Here is an 18,140-nt window from a genome sequence, read left to right as displayed (position 1 = left end):
ACATGACAAAATCTTTTCTTAAGAAAAAGCTTGAAGCGAAGAGTGGGTTTAGTACCCATGGGCTTGGACTAAATAATAGGATATAAGTCTAAATCTGATTTGTTAAAAAAAAAGAAAAAGAAAAGTGGAGACGTGCCCGAGAGGTGTGCGAACAAAAGTGAACAAAACGTATGACAACACAGAAAAAAAAAAAAAAACACAGATAGAGGAGAGAGAAAATTAGTTTTGAAGCTTTTGCTAAACAATTAAATGGTTAAATTTTATCAATTTTAGCTCAAAACTTATAAAATCCTTACAAAAATCTCTACAATCCTAATCCTAATGTGCTCATCTATGATTTATTCTGATATATTTATTTGATGAGATTTAGATCTTTTCTTCGAAAAAATTTAGTAATGAATATTATTATTGAACCAAGATTTATGTTATTATGATTCTTTAGTTATTCTATAGAATTATAAATTTATTATCATTATCGGTGATAGTGGATATTTGAAGTGAACTATGATCTCATGATTTTTTTATATTAAATTTTTTCGTAAAAAATTAGTGTTTACTTTGTGATTGATTCATTGTTTAATTGTTTATGTCGTTTGATTAATATTTATTTTCGAAAATAAATTAATATTTTGATTTAAAAAAAAAACTTATTTTAATATAAAAATAATAATCATTCTGATTTCCAACAAGACATGTGGCTTAGATCATCAGCAATGGATCCATATAGGCAGAACAGATGAGGAACAAGAATTAACAAGCATCAAACCAGCCGGCACTCAAAGTCTTGTGCTTGAGGGGATCTCAGGCAGAGAGTTGCCACTTCACAGCTTCCCCAATGATACGGGTGTAGCTTTATACTGACGTATCGATGTCATGTCAATATCTCATGACGTCATCTCAATTCAAAGGAATTTTGTCGGAATCATCCCAACGCAATTTTACAAGGTTCGATGCTAAGACGGACACAAAATATGAACTCAGTTGCTCCGAATCGGACAATCAGAACCTGCTTTTAACACTCGGTCAATACAGATGGCATGTTTTGGTTTCTGAGACCCAATCTTTCTCTGGGTTTAGATCCAAGTATAACGTCCACAATCAACACAAGAACATGTAACATTCTGCCATTTTCCTTTGAACTCGAGCATATAGTTCTGTCATCAGCATTAACAGACAATCACACTGCAATCTTTGTGATAATTCAAGTTTTGTCTTCATTTCGATTCTATGTGGATTGGTGGCATAGATCCTTTTGCTACATAACATTTTAAACACTACATATATCAGATTATTGGTCATCCAAGATTTGTATAACCACTAAACTATAGCCATCTTCCTGTGTGTCTGAAAGCAGTTGCGATCACCCAATCGCAGCATACTCTTCAAAGCTGGTACATGTTGGATTCAACAGCCAAAGTCATAGGAGGCGAGTCCTTGTAGCTCCGGTCCATTAAGTCTACTGTTGTTGTCAAAGCTGAAATGCCAAAGAATACATTTTTAGTTAGTAAACAGAGAAACTTGACATCCATGTTATGATCGAGTGGGAGAGTAACTTTGTTAGACTAGAACTAGATGAAGTATAATAAACATAAGAATTAAAAGCTCAAAAAATGACTTCAGCAACTCAGAACTTTGTCTACGGAAAGAGGCATGTACAAAACAATAGTCACCACAAAACATCAGTATAATAATCATCTATGCTTTTAGGTTAACGACGACCAGGTCCAAAGAATGCAGATATCATGATATGCAAAAACATAATGGTGTTTACTTAATCCTCCTACCCAGTTTTCTAGTAGGAACGAGAATTTCCAGATTGCTTTCTAAATTGCAACGTGATTGCAACTGCCAATCACCTATATAATCAAATAAATTATTCGAGGATAAAGTTCTCATGAAAGAAAAGAAGAAATAACTTCTAACCCTATTTGACTTATAACAATTAAGAGGCAGCAATCATCAGTGGTTCCAACATCTTAGAAGTTAGAACTCTGACGTAAACCACAACTCCTCAACCACTCAACCTATACAATGTGTTGTCATTGAAAAAGTGTTCAATTTAAGAACTATGTACATGAGATATTTGTTTGACTATCTTCTGGAATTTTTTTGGGACAGGTTTGACTAGGAGCAAGAAGTAGCCTCATAAATCCGCACTCACCTTTCACAACCAGATCAACACCTCCATTTAAATGGCATGTCTAGTAATGAGTCATACAATTTACAGATTGAGTTTTGTTTTTGGAAATGGTCAGCAACAGTTTGACTAAGCATCACCATTGATTCTTAAATAGGGTGGCAAATTCCTGAAGGATCTTTCACGATATAACAGGATATTCCATGATCATAGACCAGTAAATCCAAGTGATTTAATTGCAGGCTGACCAGACATATGAGGTTCGCAAATTGTAAGCTCATTGGTATTACAACATACAATTGACGTGCCTACGAACTGAGAACATCCTTCTTGCCAATCCCAATGGTTGTTTGCCAGTCAGCACAAAGTTTACATGCATGCCAACAATGCAACCACACAGGTGGAAGTGTCTGAGAGCACGATGGGCACTGTAAAACACACTATTCTGGTACTTGACCAGGCCTACACACATTCAGTGAATGGCTTGACAAGGCATAAACTCATGCCACCCATGTGTCACAAAGACAACACCGGTAGCCTTGGCACAGGACATGAGCTCCATTTCCACTTGAATGACCTTGATGTCCTTGCCTCATCTCGGAAGCAAGTGATGGACATGATCATATACCGGTTAGATAAATATACTACTCTTAACTTGAGCTTAGGCAATATGGGACACATGGTTCAAAACCTACCAAAATAGAGTCAATTCTTTTATCAAACAACGGCATGCTATTATGAGCTTCGATTTAAGCATTCTAGCTCATATAATTTTAGACCTAACAAACTAATGGGATTTTTTTTATCAATTAAGATTGAAAAATGATATAATTTCAACAATGGTAGGACCACAAAACTTTCAACAAGAACTTTTCAAAATATGACAGAAGTTATGTTGCCACATCAATTCCAGCAAATATGCCCGTTACGAGCCTAATCAAATAAGGAGGTCATCTAATTGACTCCACTTCCATCAATATTGGGCATGTAATGGAAGATTCAGGAAACCAAGCTAGCGGTAAGTTTTCTTTTTCACTTAGAAAAAACCGTTACCTCTGAAGAGGAAAGTTTGCAAATGGTCCATCAATTGGAATGGTTCCACAAAGATCATTGTTTGAAACATCCCTGAAACAAATGAAAGAGACCTTTCAATGCTAAATCCATAATGATTGCACAGAATACAGAAACTTGGATCATAGGCCATTGTTTCTTACAAGACTTTGAGATTTGAAAGCAAAACAAGCTCTCTGGGAATGGCTCCGGAAAGCCTGTTGTTGTCTAGCCGCCTGTGAAAATAATTGTCACCAAAGTGAGACGAGAATTAGCCAAAGAAGGGAATAAATTCTTCTGATTCCGAAATGTTTTTACGACAAGGGAAACATAATATTTTATATGACCAGCAAAGAAATAAACAAACTCACAAGAATCTAAGTGACTTCAATTTGGCAAAGGACTTAGGAATCTCTCCTTGCAGTCGGTTCTCATACAAATCCATGCTGATGAGACTCTTCAAATTGCCCAACTCCGCAGGGATTTTGCCCTCGAAGTTGTTCCTGTAGAGCTCCCTGCAACCAGAAGAAACCACATCGTCCATGAATGAAGATCCAAACTTTCTGACGACGAAGAACAGAGAAACAAAGGTTCGCTAGCGCTTACAGGTATTGCAGGTGCTCCAGGCGGCTAAGCTCGGAGGCGAGAGGGCCGGAGATGTTGGAATTTCCCAAATCTCTGCAACAAACACAAACAAAGGTCATCTTTTTCCAATAAGAGAGGGCATAAAGGTGGGGTCTTTGAGAAGACAAAGGGCCGGGAAGAAGGGATTACATGCGAATAACACGGTTCTGGGAGTCGCAGGTGACATGGAACCAGGTGCAGGGGTTGACGAGGGTGGGATCCCAGCTCTGCAGCACGTTGGTGGGATCGGTGAGCCGCGTCCTCCATGCGTGCAACGCCTCTCCTGTTTCCCAGCCCATCAACCAAGTCAGAAAACCTCTAATCTTTCTTATTCCGAGATCGGCAAGGAAAGAAAGAGAGCTCACCCTCGGAGTTGCTGGAGGAAGCCGGCGAGGCGACGACGAGGAGGAGGACGAGGAGGAGGGAGGAGAGGCAGGGCAGCGCCACCGGAAGAAGAGCCATCCGAGAAAGAGAGCAGGAATGGAGGAGGGCGGCAGGTACCGAGATGAAGAGTAAGGAAGTGGAGAAGTGGGGAGAGCACTCGTTGCCGAAGGGTCAAAGGAGCGGCCTTTTATCAGTGGATGAGAAGTCAGCAGTCAAAAAACGAGGGCGGAAAGGAAAGGTAGGGGGTTTGGTTATGCTTGTTTTGGGGGCAAAATTGTAATTCTATTATAGAATAACACAAATTGTCAGTAATTAATGTGAAAATTATTATTATTATTATTATTATTATTATTATTATTATTATTATTTTATATATATATATATATATATATAATGGTAAAATGGGGATGATAGTTCACTGTGGCGTGTGGAAGGGGGCATTTGTTGGTGCAAGAAGGTGGCATCGAGTCAAGTCGCGCAACCTTTTTGTCATGTCATGTCATGGAAGAACGAGAAACACGCGGTTCGACTCGGTCAATTTAACTAATGATAAATTTGTACATATATCCCTCTGAAGTTCATATTTTTAAATATACTAATGTAAGAGAACTAATGTCGGATTAAAATTATTAGAAACGAAAAAAAATAAAATTATATTTTGCTCATCGCTGTGATGTGTTATGTTTTTCATTATGACGTTAAAGATAAATAAGATATTTGTTTGACTTTCAAAATTATAAAGATTTTAATATAATTTTTTTAATTATAATGATAAAGTAATATATAATTAATCATATCTCTAAATATAAAAAATAATTTTGAATATTAATTTAAATAAGTTACTAAATTAAAAAAAAAAATTAATAAGAACTTGATCTTCGTTTCCTATTTACGTCGTATGTTTTCTCCTATTTATCTATTTTATTAATTTCTTAATTCTTCGACGCTTCCTGATTTTTATCTATGATTTCGTCTAGAAGACGAAACTGTTAGAGCTAGCCCTAGGAAATTTATTAAATGGTAATTTTGACAACCCGACAAAAACAATAAAGCGGAAAGAATAAAAGCGACAAGAACACCATATTTATGTGGTTCGGTCAATTAACCTTGACCTACATCCACGAACAAAGGATGAGCAAATCACTACTATAAAAGAGACTATTACAAATGCCTTAAAGAAGATGTTTCTAGGCCATAAAACACCCGAAAATATTAAACAAGAAAAACCCCAACTATAAGCCTAAACTATTTAACTGAGTATGGACTTAAACCCAAAGCAAACACTTAGGTTTTTCTTGTGGTGCTACTTGTGGTGTATCTGACTTTAAAGCTCAGACCCTTATTTATAATTCCAATAGGAGATAACAAGCCTGATTTTCCTGATTTGGGACTATGGGACTTGCCAAACTAACAAATCTCCATATTGATATGTCCCAACAAAACTTGCTCCACCTTTTTCATAAAAGCCCCAAAGGGCAATCACCAACAATAAACACCAACCAAGTCCAAGCACTGCTTGAACTTGTAAATTGGAAGAGGCTTCGTAAGCATATCAGTTGGATTGTCCTTCGTATGAATTTTCTGAATGAGGACCTTTCTCTCAGCAATAGTATCTCATTTGCATCCAACAATTTTCTTACCCGAAGGTGGCTTCACAAGATCCCAAGTTCTATTTCGATGGAGAGATTATATTTCTTCATTCATCGTAATCAATCACTTAGCAGAATTATCATAAGAAACTGCATCTGAGTAGGTAGTAGGCTCACCAACTTCACTTGTTTCTTCTGCAATAGATAAAGCATATGTAACCAAATTTACATATCTTTGTGGTTGTCGAATATCTCTCCGTGGTCTATCCTTGGCTATGGAAATTTGCTCTTCCTCTGTATCATCTGCATTAGTAGACTCGGGACCATCTACTAGCATTTTTTGAGTAGAAGTGTTCGACTGAAAAGAATCAGACCTACCAATCTCAAGCTCCACTTGCTTCTGCGCACTATCATTTGTACAACTAGTAGAATCCTCTTTAGAAGATAACATAGATAATTCATCAAAAGCAACATCTCTACTGATTACAAATTTTGGGGATTTGGGATCAGAACACCATAATCTGTATCCTTTCACCCCAGAAGCATACCCAAAGAAAATGCACTTTTTAGCTCGAGGCTCTAATTTTCCTTCATTTACATGCATGTACGCTGGACACCCAAAAATTTTTAAATCAAAGTAATTAGCATGAGTACCTGACCAAACTTCCTTCGAAGTTTTAAAGTCAAGTGCTGCAGAAGGAGCGCGGTTGACAACGTAACAAACCATATTAATTGCCTCTGCCCAAAAGTCCTTTGTCAACCCTGCATTTGAAATCATACACCTTGCTCTCTCCAAGAGTGTTCTGTTCATACGTTCGGCCACACCATTTTGTTGAGGCATCATCCTAATAGTGCGATGCCGAACGATTCCTTCATTTTTGCAGAATTAATCAAAGTCACCTTCACAAAATTTCATGCCATTATCTGTTCAAAACTGCTTAATCTATTTACCTGTTTGCTTCTCAATCAAAGCCTTCCATTGTTTAAAGGTTAGAAAAATATCATTTTTATGCTTCAAAAAATAAACCCAAACTTTCCTGGAATAATCATCAATGAAAGTCAACATATACCTGGCACCACCCTTAGACTGAACATGAGCTAGACCCCAAAGGTCTGAATGAATATAGTCAAGAGTACCTTTTGTTTTGTGAACTGCCAGAGAATTGAAGATGACTCTTTTCTGCTTTCCAAAAACGCAGTGTTCACAAAAATCCAGTGGCCCAGTACTCTGTCCACAAAGTAGACCCATTTTGCTCAATATGCTCAAACATTTTTCACTCATATGACCTAAACGCATATGTCATAATTTGGTGATGTCAAAATCAGACAATGATGATGATGAGACTGCAACTGAGCTTGTGACAGTAGTTCCCTGCATAATATATAAGTTACCAGACCTACAAGCTTTCATAACAATAAGGGCCTCTAGGGTGCCTTAAGAGATGAGATTCTTTTTTAAATCAGGAACATGTCTAACATTAGTGAGCGTCCTCACAATACCATCATGCATTTTAATTCGGATTGTTCCTCTACCAATAACATCATATGCTGCATTATTGCCCATCAAAACAATTTCACCATTACAAGATTCATATGTGGAAAACAAATCTCTATTATGACACATGTGATAAGAACAACCTGAATCTAAAATCCATTCATTTTTAGACATCATCCTGTCATCAGTAGCAAAGAAAATATTTTCAACATTCTCATCAGATGCTACACTAGCTTCAGCGGACTCAGTAGTTTTCTCAACAAGTTTTCCCTTTTGCTTTAATTTATTTTTTAATTTAAAGCAATCAGTCTTAATGTGCCTCATTTTATGACAATATTTGCATTCCAAATTTCTATGTCTGGATTTAGATTTATATTTATCCATTCTCCCCCTAACAACCAGACCTTCAGCCTGATTTCCTCTACTTTCTTCAGTGATATTCCTATCAATCTTCTCCTTAGATTTCAGTGCAGATTTAATTTCTTAATACGAAACTGTTTCTTTTCCATAAATCAAAGTATCACGGAAATGCTTAAAAGATCGGGGAAGAGAACACAAGAGTAATAGGGCCTTATCCTCATTATCAATTTTTGCATCTATATTCTCTAAATCCATAATCAAGGAATCAAATTTATCAAGATGTGAGAGTATAGATGTACCTTCAGTCATCCGAAGCATATACAAACTCTGCTTCAAGTAGAGATGATTCTCCACTATCCTCTTCATATATAAGATTTTAAGCTTGTCCCACATGCTCTTAGCCATAGTCTCCGTAGCTACCTCCCGTAAAACCTCGTCAGAGAGATTTAGATTGATGCTTGATCGGCCCTTCTTATCCATTGCCGCAAGATCTTCCTTTAATGTATCATCTGGAATGCTCTTAGCTCGAGCTCAATTTACGCTGAACTAATCCTCCTCACTAAATGTGGAATAAATTCGAATTAACTGTTTATTCACTTTTCTGAAGATAATTTCATCAAACCTAATTCTCCACTATAGCTGTTGGAGTATAGATCTTACTAATTTATATAGACACGTTGCTTGTATTTTTTCCAGAATAATTATTTTTTGAGTTGGTGTACTTTAGGATTATTTCTTATTGTAAAACTCAAGTTAAACTTCGTCCAATTTAATGTAAAACTTTATCCAATACTATGAACACAAATCTTTACCAACTTCATCCACATATATCTTAAGATGGATCAGTAATTTATTCCAATATCATGTTAAGTGTCGAAGGCAAGATTTAAATTATCAAAGATTTTATTGACAACTCTTAAATATTTAATAAGTGGGTTTGATATATCACTACTATTAAGATATAAAATATATATCAAATAATATTATAAATAATTTATTTATAAATAAATAAAATTAATATATTATTATTATTATTATATATTTAAAAATATATCGAATAAGATTTCAAACTCTCAATCATTGATAAATAAATCTAATATACTATCATTTTAGATGTTAAATATATTAGATGATGTTTGGTTTTTTTTTTTGCTTTATCGTGTACTAAGTTGCATGTACTGTAACCAAGCTGAGCTGTTCCTGTCTTGTGTTTTATGCATGCATCAGGAGCTGTCATCGACAGCATGCATACCTGAGATCCAACATCCTTCAGCTGGAGCAGAAGTAGATCTGGATCATTAAATGTGGTACATACACTACTAATCTTCAACAATCACACACACACACACACAGACTCCTCAAGACAACAGTAGAAAGAAAGAAAAGAATCCGAGTGAACGCGGTAACAACTACGACACAGCACTGAGGCAGAAATGAAAGGAATAGGAAACTAGCGCTTGTATGAAGTGTCTCGGGGAGCTTCAGATCTACGCAAGGACGACGGCGAACCCCAGGAGGAGAGCCATCACCCAGACGAGCAGGCCTCTTGCCGTCGCTGCACCACTCTGCATCGTTGCACAGAAGAAAAAGAAAGCGTTAGATTTGTCTGCTTGTGATCGCTTCCCTTACTTTGATGAATCAAGTAGAGCCTGTGATGTGATGCAGTGCTTCTGCTTCGCGTGCGTACATTAGCAAAAATGCCTTTTGTTTCGGCTAAAATGCGCCGTGCGGCGTTGCCTTTCCAGCATTAAATGCAAACGGCTTCGGTACACCGCGGGCTATCGGCGCACGTTAGTAGAAACATCGCAAATGTAGGCTATCGTGAGCATGGTTCGTCGGATCTAGGTTTTTGTGTGCGTGTTCATATATGTGGAGAGAGAGAGAGAGAGAGAGAGAGAGAGAAAGAGTACTGTCTGGTCGGCGGCGACGCTGGGTCCCGGGGAGGCAGCCTCGGACGAGCTAGCCGGTGATTCGGAGGACGGAGCCGGAGGGCCCGGAGCGGGGGCAGCGGCGTGCTTCTTCGTCTTCTTCTTCTTCTTCTTGCTCGGCGTTGGGGCGGGCGTCTCCGCGACCTTCGGCGGCGCCGCGGCCGGGACCGGGGTCGATGGGATGGGGGAAGCCGCGGGAGGCAGCAACGTAGTTGGCGGAGGTGCGGGCGGGGACGTCACCGGCGCCGGCGACGGCGGCGTCGAGGTCGGGGTTGCCGCCGAGGGCGCCTTGGCGGGGGCCGCGACGGTGGCGGGGGTGGTAGGAGCAGGTGTGGTGGGAGCCGTGGCGGGGGGCGTGGTGGTGGGAGCGGCTACGGGGGCGATGGAGGGGGTGGCTGCCTTGGTGGGCGCGGCAGCGGGGGCTGGGGTGGTGGGCTTGGTGGGAGCTTTGGCGGGTGCCGGTGTGGCCGACTTGGAGGGGGCAGCGGCGGAGGTGGTGGGAGCGGCCGCGGGGGACTGTGCGGCGGAGTCGGAGGCCGCGAGGCAGAGGAGGGCGATGCAGAAGACTGCTCGGAGGCGATCCATCGAGAAGAAGAAGGAGAGGGAGATGGGTGAAGAGCGTTAGTGAAGCGAGGAGTGACTGATCCAACGGGTGACGATAAATAGCTAAACAGAGGGCAAAGAGAGTACGCTTCACGGGGGCGCAGCAGCACATGGGGGGAGTCAGGACGCCAGCTCGGCAGGATTAACGCGCTCGGGTCCCGCGGCCGCGGGGGTGACGGGATTCCGGTTCGAAGGAGGTAACAGACGGGTTTAGGTGGTACAGTAATGGTATAGGTTGCTAGCTTTCCGCCAACGGTTCCTGACCCCTGTCGTGGGCCCCCACCTTTCCCTGCCGTTGCGAGCTTTTACTGCGAGTTTACTCACCTTTTCTTGATTGGGACTTCAAGAAAGGGCGACGGGCTTGCGGTGACCGTTGGCGTGGCAGTAAGCTTGTCTCGGGAAGTGGCGTGATTAGGTTATCGTCATTGTTGGATGTCCTGTGGCTTGCCTGCCGTTGTGGGTCTCCGGTGAAGATGCGATGCGATGCGATGCGATGAAGCTTTTGCGAGGACGGCAAAAGGGGGTCTTCCTTTCCACCTTTCCAGGTGAATTCTTTTGCTTCCAAGTGTTTCTCACGAGAATTCACTCGGTCAAAAGTGAATTCTTCAGTGCAAATGAGAAGGAACATGAGATCAATAGATCTCATCCACTTATGTACTGCAAAATTCAAGTCGCCAACAGCCCTGTTGTTTTGATTGGTAATGTTAGATTATACAAGCAGATACATAATCAGATCTAAGATGGGTCTCATTCATTCTCGTGTATCGATTCTTTCCAAGAAAAGAGAAGAGAAAAAGAAAGAGTGACAAAGAGACTGGCATCATCAGCCAATGGAGGAGCAGCTCCTCATCTGCATCTGGTTCCAGCCACATATTCCTCTGTCAGCTGAGCTAAGAGTACTACTTCAGGCAGCAACATGCTTGAGCAAAATTATGTGGACTTCTGATCTCATCATACTTTTGCTGGTGTAGAATCTACATGGCTGCTTCTTGAATTAAAAAGGCATGATCTCACATAGGCTGGAGTTCTTGTTCTGGAACAGCATCATCCACTGACCTGTATGCACCCGGCCCTCTAATTCTCCGTCTCCGCATGTACCAAACCAGGAAGGTTGAGAAGCTAAGCAGCAGCAGCATGGAAACACCGATTGCTACAGCAACCAAATGTCGCTTCCACCATGATCTGCATAACAGTTGTATTATCGGTGATTGGGAAATACAAAATTCAACTAAATCTCATGGAAGACACTGGACTCAGTAACGACACAGCAGATGATAACATTAGAAAGAAGCATAAAACGAATGCAAGGAGTGAGTGAAACATCAAGTTTTCATGAAGGACTTCTTTTAGTAAGCACATCAAAGCATGTACTAGAAGCATTTAGCACATGATGATGCATTATATGTACAGTCATCAATCCATATATTTATCTGTTCACTATTACTTCTCTTGCTTCTACTTCTTTTACTTCAATAATTTATCCTGTCAAAGATTGTTACATGTACAAATGGAATTCCTTTATAGCTTTTCCGAAATTAAACTGTTGTGCCCTTTGCAAAAGGAACTTCTTTTACTTCAATAACAGATTCTTAGTTTTTGTTTCACAATTATAAAAGTAAAACCATTGTAAAATTTACTTGATAGCTTCCTAGCGGACAAAAAACTGCATGTACTTGGTATTTAGATTTTTAGATAGCTTTTTATGAGGCAGACACCTCAGTTTAATAAAATGAAGCATGATTATTAATAAAATATACGAACAAGAAAAAAATTAGCCAATAGTTTCAGCACCTTCTCGAAGGAGGCTCAAGATTCCATTCAACCAATTTATAGCTTCCAAAATTTTCAGGAAGGCGAACACGGTGTTCAGTCAACCGAGATATTATTCCCTGCATCAGAAAACGAAAGTTCTCAATTTCCTTTTATCTCATAAATAAAGAAATTCTGCAACATAATATTAACTGTGATATCAGATGATGACATTACCATTGCTGTTGAATTAGAGAATGAACTAGAGGATCCTTCGGGAAAAATAGCCCATCTTATCAAGGTACCATTCCCATTATCGGTATTATTCATAAAATGAACCTGTAACCACAAAGAGATTTTAAAGCAAGTTCTTAAATAACTTTAAAACAACAAAAAATGAAAGATGTAATAACAAGATTGGAAAATAAATAGTGCTGCTGCCCCATGATCCTTCCTTACTGCCTAGGAGCCTATTGTCATGAACATGGCCATGATGTAGACCACACACAACAAGGATGGAACTTTTTCATGAGACCATGGCCCAGAATACAATAGTTTACTCCACCTGATCTGAAGCAACCTCCAACTCGTTTGCTATTAGCTCTGCTAGTTCCTTTATGTGGGGCACAAGGTCCACATAAGAAATATTCAAGAACATGTCAAAGGTTATGACCCCCACTCGGAATTGACCTGAAAACGATAATAAGAATGGGTAATCTGATTGCAGAAGCCCAATCATACTTCGTGAAATGGGAATAAAATATCACTAAAAGCATATTTCCATATCCAGATGATGGTTGTTCTTGCAATGATTAGATTATCTAATATAATCATGAAAGAATTTTAATCACAATCCTACATGTTTAAACCTAGATGAATTCTGCAGGGTGAAAATTCAGAGCTAAATAAAGTCATATGCAAATAGGCAGACTTACAAACCTGCTAGTACAGAGTCCACTAGTCCAATAGGAGAAGGAGCTGGTGACTCTTCTATGCTTAAATTGGAACCAGAGAAAACTGAAGGTGCCGGTGCAGGAGCTTCATTACTATGTAATCTCTCCGATAACACAGAACAGTTAGTTTTCCAGAATCCAATCCTTTCATTCTGACGATCATAGGTTACAAGAGTATTGCGGACAACGATTCCTGTCAGATGAACTAAATCTGTCAAGCCAATAAGATGTAACATTTAAATTTGTGAATGAAGTTTGAAATTAATCAGGCTCCGAGTGAAAAGCAGATTAAAGTCCCTTAATTTTGATTACTGATAAGATAACTACATTATAGTGATCTAGATGGTACAAGTAAAGCTCAAAAAAAGCATACATTACAAATATGGACTAAATCATCAATTATCAAAAGTCATACCACCCAAAAGTGTTGTTGGGTCTTTTCCATTTTGAAAGACACCGAGGCAATAAGCACCACGAACCTTTGAGTGCTTTATTTTAGAACATGAAAATGGAAAAGGAAAATAAAACAAATCAGCTACTCAGATCAATCCGAATCGCCTACATCTTAATGGCACCAATATTACATTTCCTTAATGACAGAACTAACAATATTACCCGAAACAAGTAATTCTCTGGAGAAAGAGAAAGCTTTTGTCCATTTCCAAATACCATTTCAACCTCAGGAAAGGTCTTCGAGAGTTCTGAAACATCACTGGAAACATTTAATGTAGCTCTTCAGTACATGGTACATATCATATAATTAAACATACATCAAAATTTGCTTACTCCAAAATAGGTGCATTACCTTCCAGCACCTGAAAAGCAAATATCTTTATAGTTTGGATCTGGTCCACGAATTTGCTTCAGAGAATGTAGCTTACTCATCATCTGTAACGAACAGATATTTATCAAGAAATAATTAATTCAAAACATTACAAACTAATACATTGAGATTCTACTCATAATAAATGCCAGTATCATGAAAATGACTAGCTATCCCACAAACTAACAACAATACCTATGCCAAAATTAGGGATAAGGAATGGAAACAAAGCTCCCTACATTATCCAGATCCATGGAGAGTAAACAAATATGATTCACATTTTGCATTTGATCCAAAAAAATCTGCTTAGTTATAATTACAACATTTCTAAGCAACAAAATCACGGATTGAGAAAAGCATTTGAACCAAAAATATCCGAGGAAGTTGTTAAAGAATGAAATTCAACTTGACGGTGGTCAGAACAGGAAACTGACAACAAAGGCTGAACAGCATAAAGTGAAGAATGGTATCTAAAAGCGTGAGGCTTTAGGAAGGATCAGGAAGCATCAAAAACAAAAATTAACCACATGATAGAGACAATGCCTATTGCTTGGTGGGTAGAATATTGTTCTACAATTATCATAAAAACTTAAGTGGATTAAGCTTTTTGGAGGAATAGGAAGTGAATCAAGATCAACAACCGACTATAATAAGCAAAACATCCATAATGCTCAGTGAGTAAGAAGATTTCTTCTAGAATTATCGCAAGAACTAATGAAGCCTTTATAAATTGGAAATAAATAAACTTCAAGATTCAACCACAAGTGTTTTTATTAAGACATCTGAGTTGGTTAATACATTCTTGCACAAAGTGATAGGTCTCAAGTTCAAGTCTACATGTGAGCGTTATGTATGTCATTTGATGTAATGAATTTTTCTAATTTTATTTATAAAAATATTCAACCACAAGTGAACAATGCTGAATGCTCAGTGAATATTTTTATTACAAAACAAAAATAAGAACATGTTCCTGGGCCTATATGTCATATTCAAATGATAATCTCTTCCTAAAACTCTGCAAATGCCTTACTTTAGTTGATTTACAAGTTTTGTTCTAAATAAGCCAACTCCACTTTTGTCTTCAACCATATGAAATTTTAAGTAGTATTCAAGAAATAAGCACACATTCAAGTTTCTGATGAACATAATGCCACTAACACATACTTTACATACATGGGCAGATGAATAGGAACAGCAGAGCAAGTTAAATACTTAATGGTATTAATTATTAAAATACATCATTTTCAAGATCTAACACATCAAAGAAAGCTTGTATAACATGCAGATTTCAAGTTTTCATTGATGTGATTTGATACCCAAAATTTTCTTTAGAAAGTAAATTCATATATAGGTTGATGACCAACGTAGGATGATTTACTTTAGGCATCTGTATAATTCCCAAAGGCAGTGGAGGCATCATAGAGTGTCAATGGATCATTGATAACTAACACATACTTTTCAAATGAAACTAGAATACTTTATATAGGTGGAGCGGAAACTTACAGCATCTCTGAATGCTCTGAAAGCCTCCTCTGGTAGATAAGCATATGTGGTTCCACTATCCAATACAGTTCCATGATTGCCATTGAATATCTTTGAATTTAATCGCAACGGCTTGCCAGCTACATGAATTTCCTTCAGGTCGATGTTGTAATATGGGCTGTTTCCATCCCAAAACTAGAGTAAACGTGGGAATTGTATCAAATGTAATTGCAGAGGAACTCTTTAAGCTTGACCATTGCTAAAACTGATGATTTACTATACCTGCGTCCAGGGTTTGAACGGGCGTAAATCATGCCATGAGGTGGTGTGATTCCACCAAGAACCATTGCACCCCCACCAATATCCATACCACCATAGCACAAAGAAAATGAATCACTTATAACACCTTTGTCAACAAGCTGATCCATGATACTGAGCTGGCCACGGCCCAGTCCCATTATGCCATCAGCATGTTGACTGAACAAATCACCTGATTCAGAAGTTTCACAGCCAAAAGTAGCACGTTGTGGCTTAAGTGCACTTTCTTTGCCAAATGATATAAAATCCACCCCAAGCAACCCGCTGCTGGAGCTCATTTCGGCATACTGCCTCTCATAAAGACACTGCATATTCTCCTTGTCGCATGTACAATCAACATTGCATTTTAATGGGTCGTATGTGCTTGACATATCAGGCTGAAACCTAGGGTCCTAGAAATCAACAAATTAAGAAAACATCAGAAGGTACACATAACTAGCCTATTTGCAAACTGATGAACTGATGCTATTTGCAAACTGCTCGAGGAAACTTGATAAACTCATTGAGATTGAGATGAAAAGTACATAAAATAGTTTTAACAACTTAAGTTATGGAAAAGAATTGAACTGAGCATTTTGCTACTACATACAATACTCATTTGATTAAGATAATGTGTTATTAAGATAAGAGCTTAGTGGGCAAAGTAAGTTTCTTTACTTTGCAAAGTTATTTTAGTTGGTACTTGCTAATACGATCTATGAAATGTTCTACAGACTACAGGCACTTCAACTCACGCAAGTGAGAAGTTCCAGGGCACTGTCTCTGTAAAGACAATCACTAAGTTAACATTTGGTACAAGGTTAAAGAGAGTTAACTTTGTAATTCTTGGTTTTACATAACAGAGTTAAGAAGGAACAAATGTAACTACCCATAGATAATATATTAGCTCATCTAAATTTTCTCCTTCAAGTTCACTTTTTCAGAAAAAAAGAAGGCCATTCTAGCTGGAATGTTTTCAGAACAACAGAGCACATTGAACTACAGTCTACCTCGGATTTGAACCCAACTTTGGCCATGGAAATACAAGCATGGATAGTTCTACCCAAAAGCTGACTTTTGGCAAACTGACATCTACAATAAACCCTTGGGATGAAATCTAGTAAATGTAGAATTCAATATTTTCAAAAGTGATCAAACCATCCAATAAATTGCAAGTTGTAAAACTTAAATCAACCAGAAAAAGGAGGGGAAAAAAGATGTTTGGTTGATATACATAACTCGCATAAGAAGGAAACCCTCATAACCGATCAAACAAAAAAGAAGAAGAGGGAATATCCGTTTATTTCCAATCAAAGGGACTGTAGAAGTTGCTTACCTGATGATTGCCACATTGCTCACAAGAGGAGCAAGGAACGTACGTGACCGTGCTCCCCGAATCAACGATCAGTGCGAATTTTTGAGGTGGCGTTCCGATATAGAGGCGCGTCGTGTAATATCTGAACGAGAAAGAAAAAAAGCAAAGAAACGATTGAGAGACCATAAAAGCAAAATTTGCGATATCTTTTCCAAGGAATCGAGGAATCCTCACCCGTTGGTGAGGAGATCATCGTAGAGCCGCATGCGAGCGGTGGCGGTGGAGGGGTCCTCCCTCTGGAGCTGCCGGCGGCCGAAACGCCTGCCTACGTTGGACCTGCGACTGGAATTAGCGTAAGAGAGGACGAGAGGCAGCACCATCGCCGAGGGCACGCCACCTCCGGTGAGGGTCTGGAGGAAGGGCTCCGGTGATCCATCGCCCGCAGCGAGGGACGCGAGGAAGAGGAGGCCGGGGAGGAAGGAGAGGGGCGCGACCCGATCCCTCGCGCGCGCCATGGGGCGTCGGGCGCCGGCGAAAGGATGGGATCGGCGACTGGAGAGGAGAGGGGGGGAAGCGTCCTGTCGGCTCGGGTCAGGTCCGTCGAAGGGGAAGAAGCGAATCGCGGAGACGAGCTACGGGGTTAAATGGGTAGCGGCCCGGAATCAAGGGACGTCGATCCGAATTGTACGATCGTCACTTGCAGTGACCATTGCACCCGATGGACGTCGGGCCTCCTTCCGGGACTGGATTCCGTGTGAGCATAAACCACTAGACTTCCCCTCCGCTTGTTGTACGGGATCCCCACCACTTCTCTTTTTGATACTGCACGCATCTCGTCGCGATTAGGGCTAACCAACGGATGTGATGTAAGAGATTCGATTAACCAAATTTGTCGTCCGGGAATTGGCATGGCAATCATGCATAGATACTTGGACAAGATCCCCAATCCTAAATAGACAATTGGGTTGTCCGATTCAACCTAACTTTGTTTATTTGCAGACGGGTCATCAATTCAAACCATATTCAGACTAGATTAAGTGGAATCCAAAGAGTATATATATATATATACATATATATATATGTATGTATGTATGTATACCGAAAAAAACACTCACTGATACTTTGCAGTTCTTTCTATCCAAAACCATATAGGATAAGTAAGAACATATTTGATTGGGACCGCATGCTCAATTATAATGTACCCACCAAAATGCACATGCTTGGATGCTTATAAAAAGGGGCCTAAAATGGAAGCATGTTCATCCACAACCAATCTCAAGCAACAACCTTTTAACATAGACATCAAATTAGCCAAACTGGAATACAATATAGTTGGCAAGTTAAAGTGGAA

General features: G+C 39.3%; 3 protein-coding genes across 3 annotated transcripts; all 3 read right to left on the bottom strand.

Annotated features, from left to right (window-relative positions):
- Window positions 1–1,112: 1,112 nt before the first annotated feature.
- LOC135626783 (leucine-rich repeat protein 2-like) lies at window positions 1,113–4,368 on the bottom strand. Its single transcript, XM_065132402.1, has 7 exons — window positions 4,177–4,368; window positions 3,962–4,094; window positions 3,794–3,865; window positions 3,559–3,702; window positions 3,352–3,423; window positions 3,191–3,262; window positions 1,113–1,474 (listed from the first exon to the last, which is right to left on the bottom strand). Exons 1-7 carry the CDS (start codon window positions 4,271–4,273, stop codon window positions 1,405–1,407), a joined length of 660 nt encoding a protein of 219 aa, XP_064988474.1. The 5' UTR covers window positions 4,274–4,368; the 3' UTR covers window positions 1,113–1,404.
- A 4,562-nt stretch (window positions 4,369–8,930) lies between these two features.
- Window positions 8,931–10,215, bottom strand: LOC135626776 (lysine-rich arabinogalactan protein 18-like). Its single transcript, XM_065132391.1, has 2 exons — window positions 9,550–10,215; window positions 8,931–9,204 (listed from the first exon to the last, which is right to left on the bottom strand). The coding sequence occupies exons 1-2, from the start codon at window positions 10,150–10,152 to the stop codon at window positions 9,127–9,129; spliced, it is 681 nt and encodes a 226-aa protein (XP_064988463.1). The 5' UTR covers window positions 10,153–10,215; the 3' UTR covers window positions 8,931–9,126.
- A 626-nt stretch (window positions 10,216–10,841) lies between these two features.
- LOC135626770 (aspartic proteinase 36-like) lies at window positions 10,842–17,416 on the bottom strand. The gene is made up of 12 exons (XM_065132379.1): window positions 17,024–17,416; window positions 16,811–16,931; window positions 15,460–15,887; window positions 15,199–15,355; window positions 13,678–13,760; window positions 13,488–13,584; window positions 13,288–13,360; window positions 12,859–13,065; window positions 12,485–12,609; window positions 12,157–12,258; window positions 11,962–12,059; window positions 10,842–11,352 (listed from the first exon to the last, which is right to left on the bottom strand). Exons 1-12 carry the CDS (start codon window positions 17,302–17,304, stop codon window positions 11,181–11,183), a joined length of 1,944 nt encoding a protein of 647 aa, XP_064988451.1. The 5' UTR covers window positions 17,305–17,416; the 3' UTR covers window positions 10,842–11,180.
- Between the last annotated feature and the right edge of the window lie 724 nt (window positions 17,417–18,140).

This window comes from Musa acuminata, chromosome BXJ1-3 (genome assembly GCF_036884655.1).
Source record: "Musa acuminata AAA Group cultivar baxijiao chromosome BXJ1-3, Cavendish_Baxijiao_AAA, whole genome shotgun sequence".
Classification (NCBI taxonomy): domain Eukaryota; kingdom Viridiplantae; phylum Streptophyta; class Magnoliopsida; order Zingiberales; family Musaceae; genus Musa; species Musa acuminata.
The sequence above is the reverse complement of the archived record's forward strand: the minus strand, read 5'-3'. Positions and strand labels throughout refer to the sequence as shown.